The 17646-nt window shown below is 58.3% G+C and overlaps 1 protein-coding gene across 1 annotated transcript in view; it reads right to left on the bottom strand.

The window, feature by feature from the left end:
* Positions 1-17646, bottom strand: part of CDC42BPB (CDC42 binding protein kinase beta) — a 64389-nt gene extending 46743 nt beyond the window's left edge. Inside the window, 1 exon segment of the mRNA XM_036014125.1 lies at positions 17058-17646. Within this exon segment, the coding sequence (XP_035870018.1) occupies positions 17058-17232 (175 nt within the window). The 5' untranslated portion in view covers positions 17233-17646.

Raw genomic sequence — 17646 nt, forward strand, 5'->3', positions numbered from 1 at the left:
GACCCGTCGGCCCGCGGTCCCGGGCCTCCACGCCGGGCAAGGCTGCGGCTCCTGGACCAGAGATGGGGCCACGCAAGCTGTCCCCACAGACGCACTCACGCCCTCCCAGGCCCCGGACGGGGGGCGGCCCCACCTGGGACCAGCAGGGGCCCCTGCCTCGCGCCTCTGGCTGCCCAAGGCCCACGTGCAAGGCCCTCAGGCCGCCACTGTGGCGAAGGCAGAAACAGTGGTTTACGAAGTGCTCGTGAGTGTGAAGAACCTAGTTTTGTTTTGGTTTCTGTAAGGGGGCTTATAAGGCTGTTTGAGGAGCAGAAACAGTTTCGACGCGGTGAGGGGCTTCACCCCTTGAAATGCCACTCGTCTGACCATCAGCAATCAGCGTCCGGACTGGACGCCGCGCTGTCCGCACGAAGCGGTGTGTCGCACTGTCCACCTGAGCCAGCCTGTGCGTTTCCTGGGACTTTCATTTATTTATTTTTTATTGTTTTAATCATTGTTCAAGTAGTTTTCTCCCTTTTACTCCCATCCCAGCCCACTCACCCAGCCCTCCCCACTTCCCTCCCATTACCACCCCCCCCTAGTTTTTGTCCATGTGTCCTTTACACTAGTTCCTGCAAACCCTTCCCCTTGTCCCCTGAAATTCCCTCCCCTCTCCCCTCTGGTCCCTGTCAGCCTGTCCTCTGTTTCAGTGTCTTTGGTTATATTTCGCTTGTTTCTTTGCTTTGTTGTTTAGGTTCCTGTTAAAGGTGAGATCACGTGGTATTTGTCCCTCACCGCCTGGCTCGTTTCACTTAGCATGATGCTCTCCAGCTCCATCCACGCTGTCTTGAAGGGAAGGAGCTCCTTCTTTCCGTCTCTCTGGGGACTGGTTTCTAAACAGTAAAGAGACGAACCTTCTGTGCCCGGCAATGTTTCGGTGACACAACGATGCCAGCATCGAGGAAACAGGACACAATGATGTGGACATGGAGCGGGGGGGGGGGGGGGGGGGGGGGGGCCTCCCGGCCGGAGTCCCAGTGCGCGCGGTGACTCAGTAGTGGAGAGGGAGGGGTTGGCTCCCAGCGGACTCGCTCGCTCAGCTTCCCCGTGCGCAGGCAGTGTCCTCTTCTCACCGGACGGCCAGAGCAGAGACCCACTGACCCCGGCGACGGATGGGGCTCTCCGCAGTCAACCCAACCGCGTCGACGATGGCCAGCCAAGGTTCGACACTGCGGAACAGGGCGCCCGGCACCTGCACGCCCACACTCGGCCACCACCCCCTCCTGGTCCTTCAGTGAAAGTGAGACGCTCGTCTCAGGCGTTACCCAGGGCAAAGGCCGCCCTTTCCGGGACGGTCTCTGCAGCACCCGCACCCAGTTCCTCACCTGGGTGTGCTCGGCAGGGAGCTGCCTCGCCCTCTGGCCCCTGCCCAGGTAGCCCCTGTGGGGCTGGGCTGGAGGCAAGGTGCGAGCCGGCCGCAGGGAGGACCGGGACCGCCCCGACGCAACAAGCATGCCCTCCTTTTCCCCACGTGCAGCTGGACACCAAAAAGTGCTGGAGCCGTTTCAGCGCCCTCATGAACACTGGTCCTGGAGCGGCTCCGGCGGGCGACCGGCGGGTCCCAGACAGACCCACCGCACGGTGCGTGTGTCCTCTCCGAGCCACCGGCTGGCTGTGCAGGCAGGGCAACGCCCTGGGCGCGACTCTGGCCAAGCGAGGACTGGTGAGGGACAGCCCTTGCCCTCCACCAGGTTCCCCGAGGGTCCCACCTCCCCCAGGCAGACAATCTCACAGCCTCACCCGCCCAACACATGGCACCCCAGCCTGGGGAGAGAGCAGGGAGGCAGCCACGGCTTCCCTGTCAGAACACGTCTCTCGGGCCCACGTGCACCGCAGCAAAAGCCACGGCCGGTGAGGCTGAACCCTCTGCCGACCCAGAGAGCATGCTGGGGGTGCTGGGGTCACACAGACGATCTGACCTGAACCCCCGACCCGCACCCCAAAGCCTTGTCTGCTGCCACCTCCCCAGCATGCGCCTGCCGTCACCCGCCCCCCACACCTCCCGGTCCTCCGCCCACACGGGCAGCACCCCCGGAACTGCAGGGGCTGCTCTCAGCAGGAGACCGAGGGCCTGGCCCCAGCGTGCCCCCGGAAACGGGTGATGGAAGGCCCAGGCTGGGGGCTGGGCGGGAGGCTTCCCAAAGGCCCGCGGTGACCGGGAGGGCCGCCTGGGCACAGAGAGCAGCTGCCAGGCTGCCGGGACTTGACTGAGACCGGCCGGATCGCTCACAGCAGATGCCGCTGGGGAGCCGGGTCCGGAGTGCACCGAGGGGGTGGTCCCCACAGAAGTATCCTGGGCCAACAGGACAGGAACGACCTGTCAAAAGACAAGTCTGTCCACGCAGGGGAACACGAGAAACACGGCGAGACGGCAGGGGCAGAGCAGGAAGCGGCCTCTTCCTCCCACAGACAGACTGCGGGGGGGGGGGGGGGGGGGCGGCGGGGGGAGCGAGTGAGGCGGCGTCCAGCCCCGCGCCACGTGCAGACTCCGCTCTGGCTCCCAAAAGGCAACCGGCGGCGGCGGCAAACAACGACAGGGAGAGGAAACCTACTCGGGCGACTCTCTGTGCGAGAGGCTCCTGCGGCTGCTTCCGACGTCCTGACGTCACGACGCCGTCACCGCCGCGGGTCTGGAGACAGCCCTGATTTCCCCGCGCGGCGCGGGGCACCACCTACCAAGGAGACGACAGGCGTCCAGGAGACCCCAACCACCCTCCTCCGGGGAAGGGAGGCCGAGGCAGCGGCTCGCTCCCCGCCTCCCCTGCCCGCGGTGGGGCGGGCGCGGGCGCGCCCTGAGGGGGTGCGGTAGGAAGGAGCCGACCCAGTACACCGGCACCCAGTACACCGACACCGACTGCGGCCGGCGGCACCAACGCCGATTGCGAGAGTCCAGGGTGTCAACGTAGGAAAAACCTCGGCCGCTCCAGACGAGGGCAGTGACACCGGTCACCCACTGCTTCCTGGCACCGGGCGGAGACGCGTCCCAAAGCGGAGTGTCCTTCCACAAACACCTGAACCGGGGAGGCCACCTCCCAGTCGCTGCAGGTGCGCGCCCCGCGCCCCACGCCCCGCGGCGGTTCTCCGCCCTGGAGGCGCACCCGGGCGTGAAAACCGGCCCCGCGGCCCAGGCCACGGGCTGTGAGTCCGCTGGGCGCCCGGCCGGCACTCCTTCCGGGTCACACGGCAGTTCTAGGAGCCGGTGCGGGGCGTGCACACGCTCCGCGGGGCGGGCGGGGCGCGTGAGCTCAGCCCTCTGCGGAACAGGCGTCCACCCGCATCCGACCGGGAACCCCCGTCCGGCGGCACTTCCGACCCCGCCCGACCCCCGGGAAGGTCTGCCGCCCCGCGCTCCCTGCTCACCGTTTCCCTGCGGACCCCCTTTCGACCCCTTCCAACGCGGGGCTGGAGAACACTTCCAGAAAAGTGGAAGACAAGATGCACTTCTCCGCAGCAGGCTTTATTTTTAAAAACACTTGAAGTCCATTTTATGGGGAACGTCTTTCTCAGATAATAAATGTAGTATTTTAAGCATCATTAAACTTGCAATACAATCAACAAGAATTGTGTGGGAGGGAAAGAAAAACCTTAAGAAAAGGGATGTGGGTGGAGCTGCAAAGTGGACGATAATTGAGAACGGTGTGGGTTTTTAAAGATTTTTTTCTTAATATTAAGTGTTTTATTTACATTACAAACCAACTGTTATGAAAATGTTACTGAAAAGAAAAACTATAAAATCTGATCAACTAATAATCCAGCAGCACTCAAAATACTACCACTCGAAAGGGACAATGAGTCATTCTACATTCTTTTCAGGCAAGGTTTCTAAATAATCCATGGCAAAATGGACAATCAAGGATTTTCAATCTTTCGAGGAAAATCATTAGTAGGAAAAGTTACAAGGTAAACAAAAAAAATGGACCCCAGAGGAAACAGATAAATCAGGAAAATGAAAACTAAAAAACTCTAATCAGCACCCTCAGAGAAGAAATGCCAGGCACCCCCCCACCTACCTCATCTTTTTATTAGTAGTATTTATTTTCAGAGAGAAGAGAAGGGAAAGAGAGGGAGAGAAACATCAGTGTGTGGTTGCCTCTCACATGCCCCCTACTGGGGACCTGGCCCGCAACCCAGGCCTGTGCCCTGACTGGGGATCGAACCAGCTCCCAGGCCGGTGCTCAATCCACTGAGCCGCACCACCAAGAGGAAGGTGTTTCAGCCCTCGAATTCCACAAAGTGCCATACAGTGAGGGCACAGTGAGACACTCGGTCAATACCGTGGAAAGATTACGACTCTTGACCCCTACATGCGGGGAAAATGTTATATATATAAACATACATGTGTGCACATAACGTAGGTATAACATAGATGTATACAGATTCCCACCCTCCCCCCAGAAAAACTAGAAAGTCATCAAAAAAAGAATCCACGGAAGAGTGATATGAACGTAACGTGGCGGCCGAACGTGGCGGAAGCCGCGAAGGAAGCTGGAAGGAAGTCCGGCGGGTCGGTACTGATACCAGACGCTCCTGCCCAAGGCCCAGAACAGGCCCCTCCCGCCTGGTCCAGCCACTTGTCTGCCTGCTGGTTCTTACTTCTCAGTTCCAGTTCACATTCAGTATGACTTTGTAGTATTTCCAGGTGGCCAGTCACCTGGTTTTATAGTGAGTAAGTCACAGAGCCGTAATTATGAAAATGCTATTTACCAGTTTCCAATTCTCCCGACCAACTTAGATAAAAAAGGGAAGACTGCGTTACAGCCCAAGAACGCAGAGGAAGGGTCGTTGAGGAGCAGGTAGAAAGGATCCGTGGACAAAGATGGGGGGAAGGGGAATGAATGAGGGAGGTGCGGGTGGTTAGGGCGGGGAGAGAAATGGGGGAAAATAGCAACATCCGCAACTGAACAACAACTTTTGAAAACACAGACATGCTATAAGCTTTGACAACATACATGGGTAACTCCCCTTAATAACCCTTAAATGAAGATGAATTGAAAATGACACAGGCCCGAGGTGGGTGGCTCAGGGGGTCAGAGAGCCGACCCAATGCACCAAGGCTGCGAGGTCGATCCCCAGTCAAGGCACACACACGGAGCATCCACCGAACACGCAGTCAGCGGAGCAACAAATCGATGTTTCTCTCTCCCCCCCACCTCTCTAAAAAAACCAGTAAGAAATGTTTTTAATGATGGACAGGTGTAAAGAAAACCAAGTGACTTTATACACAACTTAACGTTAACAAACCAGAAACTCCTGGAAAGATGGGTGGTGTTTCCAAGAGACACTGACGCTAAAACGCGCCGGAAAGAGCAGGAAGCCCAGCAGAAGACTGGCCCTGGAAAGAAGGCCGGCACGTGTCTAGGACCACCCCCAGCAAAAGGCACTGTGTTTAGGTAGTTTTATAAACCAACACTGTGAGGTTTCACTCGGTAACATAATCTTGAACATGTAACTGGAAGCCTCAGAATTTTTCATAAAACCCTATCATAACTCAGACACCAAAATATCCCAAAGATAACATACAAAAGTTAAAATCACAGACTCCTCCTCAGCTGAGAACATAAGTTAAAAATTAACAAATAAAGCATGGACACGAGAGGTCCCACCGATCCACCGGAGAATGACGTGCCGGGGCCAGCGGGCTTTACTCTGGGCGCACGGGCGCGAGCCCACAGCACTGCGTGGATCAACACAGAAGTGGAAACCAACAGTCCAGCAAAGGCAGAACCACGATACTTGACATACGAAATAATCCTGTTTCAATGTGAGCTTCCCGTAACATTTTGAAATAATTAATAAAATATACTTTTTGACATTAAACGTTGTTTAACTCAATACTCCACTTTCAACTTTAATGTCCAGACCGGGCTCTAAAACAAGAAGAAAGTCAAGAGTCTGTAGTACCACCGGGAGGAGGGGACTTCCACTCTCTCCACGGCAGACCCGCGTGTGCTGCTAGAATTCACTCAGTCACAAGCACACTGTTTTCACAACTGTTAAAACTACTTAAATAAAACCGTGCCGGCCCCACGTCAGGTCCGAGACTCACTGGCCCACACCTGGTGTGAGCGGCGACCCTGACTCACAAAGCGCCAGGGACGGACTGGGCCCCTCTGTGGCCGTCCCCCACACACCACCCCAGAGGTCAAAGTTAAGGGACCCTACTCAGGACGTGTCTGGAGAGGAATTTTTAAAGAAGAACTAATGATGCAGTGGAAGCAAAAAAACCACTACTCCTCCACGGAGAATCTTAAGAAACCAGGTATGTTCTGGCAGCAGCCCCGTCCATCGCCAGCCGGCCGCCTGCCCGGCAAGCAGAGCGTGCCACGGCCGTCCCACTCGGGAACACGCAGGGGTCTCACTGCCGCTCCTTGCAGCCACTTTTTTATCGTGATAAAGCATGTATTAGACAAAGCTTGTAATTCCCACACTTCCGATGTGGGCCACGGAGACTTAAGTTGCTAGAGCTGAGATGAAAGAGGAGACGCCGCCGCGGATCGTGAAGGAGTCGGCGTGGGCCCGGAGAAGCGCTGCGAGCGACTGCGCGCCAGCAGACGTGCAGGTGACCACGTGAGGCGGACAGGCTCCTGGAAAGGCAGACGCTCCCCAGACCGGCCCGTGGACACACAGAGAACGAGGCAGATCTGTAAGCCCAGAGACTGAATCATTCAGCAGCAAGCCAAACACCAGCCACAGAACGCAGAGCCCGGTGGCTGCCCAGGGGAGGGCCACCAAGCCCGTAAGGAGTGGATACTGGCTTTGAGAGTCACTGCAGACTCTCCCCGAAACAGAAGACAGAACACCTCCTCACTCGTTCTGCGAGGCCAGCACCACCCTGATACCAGAACCAGACAAAGACGCCCAAGGAAACAACCGCAGACTGTTATTTCTTACAAACATAGATGCAAAAACCCTCAACGAAGTACCAGCAAACCAGACCCAGCAACACAGAGAAGGAGCTGTGCACCGCGTCCCGACTCTGGCGGGACCTGTCCCCGAGGGCAAGGTCGGTCCGACACACAGGAACCCGTCAATGTCAGCATCGCAGCGGGAGGGGAAGAAACAGAAGCCACGGGGCTGCCTCCGTGGACGCCGAAAAAGCCGCTAACAGAAACGCTCAGCAGGTGAAGTCGGAACAGAGGGGACCCCCTGAGCCTGGGCAGCAGGACCCGAGAGACCGCAGCTCGCGGCGCGCTCCGTGGTGGAGGAAGGGCCCTCTCCCCAGGCCGGGACGACACCCGAAGGCCCACCCCACTGCACGCGGCGGCACGGGAGGGTCGGGCGACAGGAAGAAGTGCACGGCATCCAAACTGGAGAGAGAGGAGCGAGCCCGTCTCTACCGAGGAGATGTAACCTTCCACATAAACGTCCTAAGGAACCCACTAAAAACACGATCAGAATAAATGAGTTCAGCAACTTTTCATACAAGATCAACATAAAAAGGTAACTGTATTTGTGCACATTTGCAATGAACAGTCCAAAGGTGAGATTAAGAAAACAATTCCATTAAAAACACACCGCCCACCTCAGGAGGGATTCAACAAAATGAGTGCAGCACTTTCACTTTGCATTGCAAATGCAATTAATGCAACCTGATCGGACAGTCAGTTAAAACAGCCAACTTTGTCACAGAAACTTTACCACAGTAAAACAGTAAAAACACTTCAGTTAAACTCTGAAAACATTTTTAAAAATATCTTATTTATTTTTAGAGCAACGGGAAGGGAGGGAGAAAGAGAGGGAGAGAAACATCAGTGTTGTGGTTGTCCCTGGCGCTCCCCCTACTGGGGACCTGGCCCACAACCCAGGCCTGTGCCCTGGCTGGGAATCGAACCTGCAACCCTCTGGTTCGCAGGCCAGCACTCCGTCCACTGAGCCACACTGGCCAGGGCTAAGAACCACAAACACGTGTGAACAAGTATGTGAGGTACAGAAAGCAATGGAGACACCGGAAGGGCGATCTCGTGAAGAGGGCCACACTCCCCGCAGCCACTGCAGGGCGGAGTAAGGGGGGGGGCAACCCCCCCAGCCCCAGCAGCTTCTTGACGGACACTAACAAGCTGATCCCGAAACTCACATGGAACTCAAGGAACCCAGAACAGCCAAAACCACCCTGAAAAGGAGCAGAGCTGGAGGACTCAAAACCTGCGACGCGGCAGAAGTCAGGACCGTGGCAGTGGCGTGACGAGACGCTGACACCGACGGGACAGCCGCCTGCGCACAAATGGCCCACGGATGCGGCAAGGACCCGAGACCGACCCACGGTCGAAGGGGCCGCCGTCTCTCCAACAGGTGGTGCTGGAGGCAGAACACCCACGAGCAGAGGCGGGACCCGGCTCCCTCTCTCACAGGCACAGACTCTGCCACCTTGGGTTTGGCGATGCGGTCTCACACGTGACAACAGAAGCCCCGAAAGAAGTCTAGCTGGACTTCACCAAAATTAAAAAAATGTTTGCTTCAAAGGAAACCATCAAGAAAGCAAAACAACAATGGCCAGAACAGGAGAAAACATTTGCAAATCACACATCTGACGAAGGACTTGTATCCGGAATGTGTGAGGAATCTCACAACTCCACAACAAAAAGACAACACAAAAGAACAAGCAAAGGAACCAAACAGGCATTTCTACAACGATATTCAAATAACCGATAAACACAAGAAAAGATGCTCAATATCCTCAGCCTTTAAGGAGAAGCAAATCAAAACCACAACGGTACCTCCAGCACCGACCCGAGTACAGAGACAAACAGTGACAAACGGTAACGAGTGCCAGTGGGGCGGTGGAGGAACCGGAGCCCTTAGACCTGGGTGGGCGTGTCCAGCAGTGCGGGGGCTCCGGACCGCGCCCCCCCACCCCCCGCCCCAGGCAGGGCCCCGAGAAGCATGAAAACGTCCGCACAGACACCCGCACGTCAGCGTCCACAGCAGCATGGGTCACAGCAGCACCCGTCATGACGGCCATGAAGCGGACACCGCCCAGAGGCCCGCCGGCGGACAGAGACGCGCCGAGTGCGCGCCGGCCGCCCAGCAGAACGCCACTGGGCAGGAGAGGTCGTGAGAGGCAGACAGACGCGCCCCGAAAACACGTGACGTGAAGAGAGTCCAGGCAGGAAAGAGCACAGACCACACGATTCCACGACGGGAAGTGTCCAGGACGCGCAAGTGCGTGATACAAGTAGACGAGGGGCTGCTCAGAGCTGGGGGGCGGGCGGGGGGGGGGGGGAGTGAAAGGGGGCGGGGCTTCTCTGCGATTGAACTGAGTGGGGGAGACGGGCGCACGGCTCTGTGCACCAGAGCCCCGAGGTACGCGGGGTGAACAGGCAAACCACGTACAAAGCCGCGACCAAGGGGGAAAAAAGAGAAAAGAAATCATCTGGTAATTGATTGAAAATGGCAAAGAAACCTTTCCTTTCCACTAAAATAAACAACCCTAGTCGTGTAATTCGATTTACCTTACGCTCATATTGCTGAGAGACAACTGGCTTTTGCTCAAATAGCCCTCTTAAGGTATTATTGCACAAGGATTCTCAAACTTCATAAACACAAATCTTGCTTTTTGAAAAAACAATCAGATATTTGTAAAAGAAAACATATCCAGGCTTATCGCTCTGGTTACGTGAAACCACAGCGACGCCTGATGTTTTGACAAGCACTTTTCGTGCTAACGCTGCGGTGCAAATGCCTCCCGCACGGTCACCAACCGGAGAGACCGGACACGCGGCGCTCCCGGTGACCGCCTCACCTGGGGCAGCGGCCCTCCCGCCCGAGGCCCCACTCACCGGGAAGGTGCACGGGAAAGGTACGTGGCTTGTTAGTCCACATAAAGACGTCCAACCCGGTTTCAAACACCGAGTGTCAGAGAAGAAACGAACCCGTCTGTGACAGAGCTGCAACACTGCTTTTTAGGAATTGCCGCACACCCATTGAGTGTGACATCAGCATCTTTCTCAGTAGTGAAGAATCAACACACATGCTACTTCAAGTCAAAAATAATGTGTAGGTTGAAAAAACAAACTCAGGCCCTGGCTGGCGTAGCTCAGTGGATTGAGCTCGGACTGTGAACCAAAGTGTCGCAGGTTCGATTCCCAGCCAGGGCACATGCCTGGGTTGCAGGCCACGGCCCCCAGCAACCACACATTGATGCTTCTCTCTCTCTCTCTCCCTCCCTTCCCTCTCTAAAAATAAATGAAATCTTAAAAAAAAAAAAACCCAAAAACCCTCAGGCCCCGATTTAAACTTTTTAAACCAATGACAGAAACTCAATGGTTCCAACTCAGTCCTTCCCCCAGAACCAGGGCAAAGCGCAGCCTCAGGGCGCAGCCCGGGGTCTGGGGAGCCCACGGACCCCCACGTCTCACTTCTGCCATCTGTGTTTTTAGGAAACTCGGGGGGTCAGGGAAGTCCTCGCTCTGCCCTGCCCTTGCAACCAGCGAGTTCCTCCTGCACACCCGACGCTGCGGCGTGGACACAACCAGCTGCCGCCACTTCCAGGAAGGTGAGGTTCCTGCACGCAGTCCTGAGTCATGAACACCCGTGACAACAGGCGTCTGTCTCCACACCGTGCGCGCCCACAGCACACCGTGTTGCCCGCCGCCCCGGAGGGACCCCCCCCCCCCCAGGAAGTACTGCGCAGACACCGTTCGTCTGCTTCCAGAGCGGCCGGCAGGGCATGGCCCCCCCCCCCTCACTTCAGCATCTCGCGGTCACTACGGGAAAGCTCGTGCTTCCTTCCTCCCTCTTCCTCCTCCTCCGCACGGGGCGACGTCTCTAACCAGTAACCGCGAGGACAGAAACAGCAGCGCGTCCAAACCGAAGGCAACACAGGGAAACCTGGTCACCCTCTCCTCTGCTGAGCTCACCTTTCCGCAGCGCCCGGCATGTCCTTGAAAAACACCTGAGCGAATGGATGACAGAGGAGAGCGGACCAGAAACGTCAAGGTCACTCCGCACAGTGGGACGAGCAACGCCAGGAAACCAGGGGCTGACTGCGGGGCGGCAGGGGCGAGGAGGCAGGGGCCTGTCTGCCGCGCCCGGACCTCCGGGGGCCTGAACGTGGGGGACGGACCCAGGGCTGCCTCCCAGCGAGCCTGCAGGAGAAGCGGCTAAGGCCCCAGACGCCCTCCAGCCGCTCACCCCCACCCCGCAGCCCCCTCCCCTCCTTTACCCGTCTTCCCAGAGAGCCGGCGCCCGGCATGCCCTGCCCTGCTCCCCACCACCCGGGCAGGAGAGAAGCCCCTCTGGGGAAGCCGACGAGCCCCAGGCAAAGACCCACTTTGGCAACGTCTGGTAGCAGCCCCTCGGGTGGGCCAGGTCCCCACCCTGTTTCCAAAGGTGGGACGCGGCACTTCAAGTCTGCCCGGGCGGAGGGTTTCCCTCCAGCCCACGCGTGAGTGTGGAGGGCAGCCGGTCATCACCAGATGCCCGGCCAGCAGAGTCTGAAACCAGAGACAGAGACCACAGCAGAAAGCGGGAGCAAAAGGACTCGGAAGCAACAGAGACAACACGGGAAACAAAGAAAACGCCCACGGAACACGCGTGTGCGTGTCACAAACCGCAGAGAGACCACAGACAGGAAGACATGAGGTGGAAGCGCGGCGTCTTCCCGGGAGAAACACCGCGAACAGGCGCGCTCAGAGAGGACGCCCACGGTGGCGGCGGCAGGAATGACACCTCCACGTGAGGACCAGGTGAAGGTGAAGGTGAGGGCCTCTCCCGGAAAAATCAGGACGAAAGACAGACGGGTGGGAAACGTGGGAGAAAAGGGAGCTCCCAGAACACGCCGGAAGCTCCGCCACCGGACCAGCAGGAGGCGGTGGAGGCCGGACTGGGGAAATCAGAGAAGGGCTCCGGTGGGGCAGCACAGGGACGTGCCCGGGGTCCGAGGGCCCACGCAGGGCACTGGGGGTGCAGGGAAGGGCCCAACGCTCCCTGGAAGCAGACACGCCAGCGCTCCCCGGGTGCACAGCCGGCGCAGGCTCCTGCCACCGGACTACCGGACGCGCAGGGCAGGGCGGACGGCACCGGCGCAATGCTTTCCAACTTCGGAGGGAAACCAGGTTCTAACCCGGAATCCAACACCCAGGCAACCTGTCCCTCCAGGGGGAGGGGGAGAGGCGTTTCAGCCCCCGGCAGACCCCCTGCACCCACAGGAGGGAGGCGGGCGCCAGGAAGGGGGCGGGGCGGAGGGGACGGACAAGCGGGAGCAAGGCAAGGCCGACAGAGAAAGCGGCAGGCTCGGGCGCCGAAGGCTCCGCAAGGGGTGGGAGGCGGCGATCACTCGAGGGGTCCGAGGGGTCCGACTGTGCGGGGGGAGTTCCACCTAAAACCGGGCCAAGTTCCCGGCTGCACGCTGGCATCCGGGCTGGAGGACGGAAACGAACTCATGCCACGGAAAACAAGTTCCCCATCTGTCCGAGGACACGGAATTAACTGTGTCCTCCATGGCCCGGCCGGCAGATGCCCGCCCAGGGACAACGTCAGCGATGAACGTCGCTTTAGGCAAAAATCATTACATAAATTACATAATTTTAATATGTGCGTTTCACATCGTCAAAACATCTGTGATTTTACACCTAAGGAAAGTATTTTTTCCTCTCAATCCATTTTCATTTAAGTGAGCTTCTCACACACACTTAAGATAACTTTTTTAAGGTTTTTATTTATTTTTTAGAGAGGGGAAGGGGCGAAGGAAGAAAGGGAGAAACATCAGTGTGTGGCTGCCTCTCACGCGCCCCCTGCTGGGGACCTGGCCTGCAACCCAGGCCTGTGCCCTGACTGGGAATGGAACCGGTGACCTTTTTTGGTCCACTGGCCGCCACTCAGTCCACTGAGCCCCACCAGCCAGGGCACATCTAAGACAACTTTAGATTGTGGGGGGAGGGGAATGGGCGGAGCTAGAAGAGGGTACAGGGTGATAAATAGTAATGGAAAAATACAATAAAAAATAATGTATTAAAAGATAATTTTAACATACTGTGACACACTTTGGAACATTCTAAGAATCTACGAATCAAACTTAAACTCGGGAGAGGGACTAAATGGTGTTATGTCATGGGGATTAGGGTGATATGAATACAGGCTTGTTTTTTTGGTTTTTTAATTCTTTCCAAATTTCCTTTTGTTTTATCCCCTTTTGATTCAAAAAAAGCTCAAAAATCCATTTTTGGATTCTTCTAGCAAGACCCTATTTATTAGTCTGAAAAGACACTCTTTGCCTCTTTACCAAGAACAGCATTCGACAGCCCAGCCGTACTTAATATAGTTTGAGATTAACAGTCTCGTCAGTCCGCCTGCTCACCAGCCGGGCACCGGTCAGCAGGCGGAACGCACTTCCGAGGACGCCAGGGGCTGCAGCAGGAGGCGGGGCAAAGGCAGAGGCAAAGGCAGCCCCACCCCCAGGAGGTGAGGCCCCACCTGCGAGCACCTGTGCACTCTCGACCTGAAGAGCAGCTCACCGCACACACCCAGCTTTTCAGGTCCTGCACACGGCGCTGCCGGAGCCAGCTCGGTCTCCCTCCAGGAAGGTCTGCGTTTCAGACACCGCCGCCGGCTTCCCCGTCCGACCGCCAACGAGAGGGTTCCGGAGAGTGAGGGGAAGCCCGGGTGGCACCGCCCGGCGGTCTCCAAGGTCGCGTCTCAGGCCACACTCTCCCCATCTGGGTGCACTTCAAGTAGTGCGCCCTCATTTTCATGATGCAATCCCAGTGCTTCCCTACAATTTAAATCTTACTATTCCAAAGAACTGCTTCCGAAATCTGTTACTTAAAAAAAGCATCCCCAAGCCCTCACCAGTGTGGCTCAGCTGGCTGGGCGTCGCCCCAGGTACAGAAAGGTCACTGGTTCGACTCCTGGCCGGGACATGGGCCTGGGCTGTGGGCTCCACCCCTCCGGGGCGCGGGTCCACGGGTCAAGGTTTCCCTCCCTGTCTTTCTCCTTCCCTTCCCCTCTCTCTAAAAATAAGTAAGTAGAATCTTCTTTTTTAAGTGTCCCATGTTATGCAAACATCCTAGCTGGAAAAACCACCAAGATTGAGGCGTATCTTGAGACGCGAGCACCATCTGTGAAGCCTGAACTCACTAACGCGGCCGTCACCCACTCACACCCAGTGCTGAGTCGCCCACACCGACGGAGCCAGGAATTCTCGTCCGTCCGGGGAGAACTCTGAGAAGGTGCTGTCGCAACCGTAACAGGAAGATCACGAAGGAGGAAATGGAACAGCCGGCTGGGAAGGTTAACTCTCCTCCTTACAGAGGAAGTGCGTCTGGGTGAGAGGGGAGGCCCGGGACCGGGAATCCGGCGTCCTGCGCCCAGGCCGGCCTGGGGTGGGGGGGTGCCCCCTCCCCCGGGGCCCCCGGCCACGCTGCAGGCCACTGGACGGTGCAGAGGGCCAAACAGCAGTCGTGTCCAAATGCCACACTAGCCTTGCCATTCGAGTCGTGTTACGTATCTCACACTCGCAAAAGCATTTTATGTAACGGAGATGAGAGAACAAGTTCGCCTCGTTGTTGGTGTCCACTCGTTGAAATCCCAGTGTTCCGTGTGCTCTGCTTCGAACAGTATCAAACTTGCATTAAAAAGTAGCTTGAAATACACATATAAGCAGAATGTTTCTCACTTTTAAGTAAGGCCTGTGGTCTAATACAGGAAACTAATCAAACTATTATAAACACAACGGAGGGAAAATCAAAGACGAAAGCCTACGGAGAAGCCAGGCTGACTCTGGCCCCAAGCACCCACTGTGGAAGTAGGAAAACGAGGGCCAGAAGCATCTTCTCGTAAAACGTAAAACCTTTATTACCCACTTATTCCAGACTTCCCCAGAGATTCCCCAGAAAGTCTCAAAATCTGAGCTAAATGGGCTATTTTTCAATTAAGCTTCGAGAATGCCACATAATTGTCACTAGACAACCAGCAAGCCCGGAGGGTGGGGAGGGGTGCACCACAGGACTCCAGGTGTCCGAGGATCCGAGCGCCACCCAGAGGGTGACCCCCAACCACCCAGCCGCCCACAGAGGTCCATGTTCGAGTGTCCTCAGCAGGAGTCGTGGGGGCCTCAGGACGCCCCACAAACAGTTCTGTTGGAAAGACGGGGGCGCACCTTCCCATCCGGCGCTATGCTCTCCGGGCGGCAGGCGGCGAGGGCCACACCCAGTGCTCCGTGACTGACGCACTGACGCACCGCCGCCACTGCTCCCACAGTGCGTGTGTCTCACTGAGATGCTGCCCGAGGTTTATGGCCAGTCTTCATCTCTGTGGCTTAAAAGTTCACACCGCTATGCAAATTGAGTTCTTAAAATACTGTGTTTCTTTCTGTAATTCCCAGAGAGCCAACACACAATTTTGAGAAAACTTCTGTCTGAACAGCACACAGCTCCAGTTTAGATTTGGAGAGGTCAAACCTCCTAAAAATAAGACCCCACACATGCTGGAGCCCACCGGTCCACAGAGTGGCCGAGGGGCTGCCCCAGCCTCCGGGCCAAGCCCTGTCCAGCAGGGCGGGGCTCGCAGGCCAAAGGCCAGCGGTCCCTCCGCTCCTTTCGGTCACGCTTCCACGCACAGCCCCAGGGCAGAGGCGAGCCCGACTGTGGACCTCTGCGACCGTCTGTCCGTCCATCCGTCCGTGCGAGGGCACATGCTCAGAGAGGAACGGCAAGCACAGCCCCCACAGGCTCAGAGTAACGGGCACCGAAGACCTGGCTTTCACACCGCCTGCAAGGCCAGTGAGCGATTCAGCCGCAGATGAGCTCACTGACCGAGGACCCCAGGAAGCGAATGCCCGCTTTCACGTGCACTGCATGCACCCCAGAACCACGGTCCCCGCTGCGGGGAAGCCGCAGGCCGCCCTCCAGGCACCCTGGCAACACCTTGGAGCAAAACCCAGAAGCCCTCTCCAGAATACGGCCACTTAAATCTTAATCTGGAAACAAAACGCCAGTCCCAGTGGCCACTTCCGCCGAGCAGGAGGCCTCGCCGCAGAAAACACACAGGTTTGTTTCCTCAGGTAATAAAGGTCAGTCCTGCTGGCCGAAGGGCAGAAACGACTGGTTCCAGCCGCAGCCCCAGCCCCAGCCCAATGGCACGAAAGGCCCAGGGCCAGGAGGTTCGCAGGTGTGGCCTCAGCGCCAGCAGCACCAGTCTCGCCGGCTTCAGGTGAGTGAGGGACCTGACAGGGCGCCCACGTCGGGGGCAGGGGGGCCGAAGACTTTCCCTCTACCCTGCCTTCCAGGCTCTAGTGGTCGTTACAAGGCTCAACCCAACCTGTGCCCTAGCCAAGCTTCACAGGGCACGTGGTCAACGACTAGGGCACTTGAGACCCTCGAACGAAGTGGAGACGGCACGCAAAGGTCGGATGGATCAAGTTGGTAAACGGCTTCCACGTACAGACAGTTCCAACCCCCCCCCCCCAATATCACAAGGATCTGGCGCAACCACAAAGAAAAAAATCAATTGGCTCTTGTAGAGTGTACTCAAAATAGGGCTTTTAACCTTAAAACTCCCTGGGCGGTGCTACGGTGCCGGGGACGCAGACTGGCTGTCACCTAGGAGACGCGCCCAGGCTGGGGGGCCCACGGGCGGCGCGGGAGGCGGCTGGGAAAGCGCAGCGGCTGCCCCCGCAAGCCAGCGGAGCGTGTGCGGGGCGGCCCTGGGCGCCGATTCCGGACCCCGAGCGGGGAGCGGGGGGCGGGGGCGGATATCCCAGGCAAGGCTGCAGGAAATGATATCCAGACTCGAAGGGTGGGTCTAGGAAGCAGCAGGGGCGATGGCCTGGTGGGGGGGGGGGGGTGGTGACGAAGGATGTGGCTCCTGGGGGCAGGATGAGGGGGCGGGACGGCCGAACGCGGATGTGCGAAGGCCGAAAAGCGCAGGGAGGGACCGAGAGCCGCGAAGGGACCGCAGCGGCCAGAGAAAAACCCGGGCGGCGGGTGGAAGGAAGCGTGAGGGAGGGCGGCACGGAGGAGGAGGCAGGCTGGGGAGGAAGCCGGGCCGGCCGGGGCCGGAGGGTCAGGCGCGCGTGCACTTACCCCACTCGAGGAACTCGGCCACGTACTTGTCGCGGCGCAGGGCCGAGTGGCTGCACTCGGTGTACAGGCAGATGAGCACGTCGAGCAGCGTCTCCACGCTCAGGGCGCTCTCGTTGCGCCAGGGCCCGTCCAGGAGCAGCTGCTCCAGCTTCTTGAGCCGCACCTTGGCCGACATGGTGCCGCGCGGCCCGCTCCCCACGCGCCCCGCCTCTCACCGCCCGCTCGGCCAGTCCGTCAGGGCGAGCCCTCGGGGACCCGGCGGCCGCGAGCCTCGGCAGCACCGCGTCGCCGCCCCGTCCGCGTCGTCGCGCCCCGGCCTAGGCCGACATCTTGAGCTCGGTCCCGGCGGCGCAGCGTCTGGGGCGCCGGGCCCCGCGGGTCCATGGACCGGTCTCCTCCCCTCGGCGCCGCCGCCCTCCAAGCCGGACGCGGCCCGCCCCGCCTGCTCGCCTCAGCCCCGCCCGCGGCCGCGCCCTCCTCGCCGCCGCCGCCGCCCTGGACAGGAGCGGACCCGAGCGCTGCGCGAGCCCGACCGGCGCCCCAGCTCCGACCCCAGTCCCGACCCGGCGGCCCAGCCCCGCGGCCCGCA

The sequence above is a fragment of the Phyllostomus discolor genome, chromosome 1 (assembly GCF_004126475.2).
Source record: "Phyllostomus discolor isolate MPI-MPIP mPhyDis1 chromosome 1, mPhyDis1.pri.v3, whole genome shotgun sequence".
Lineage (NCBI taxonomy): Eukaryota > Metazoa > Chordata > Mammalia > Chiroptera > Phyllostomidae > Phyllostomus > Phyllostomus discolor.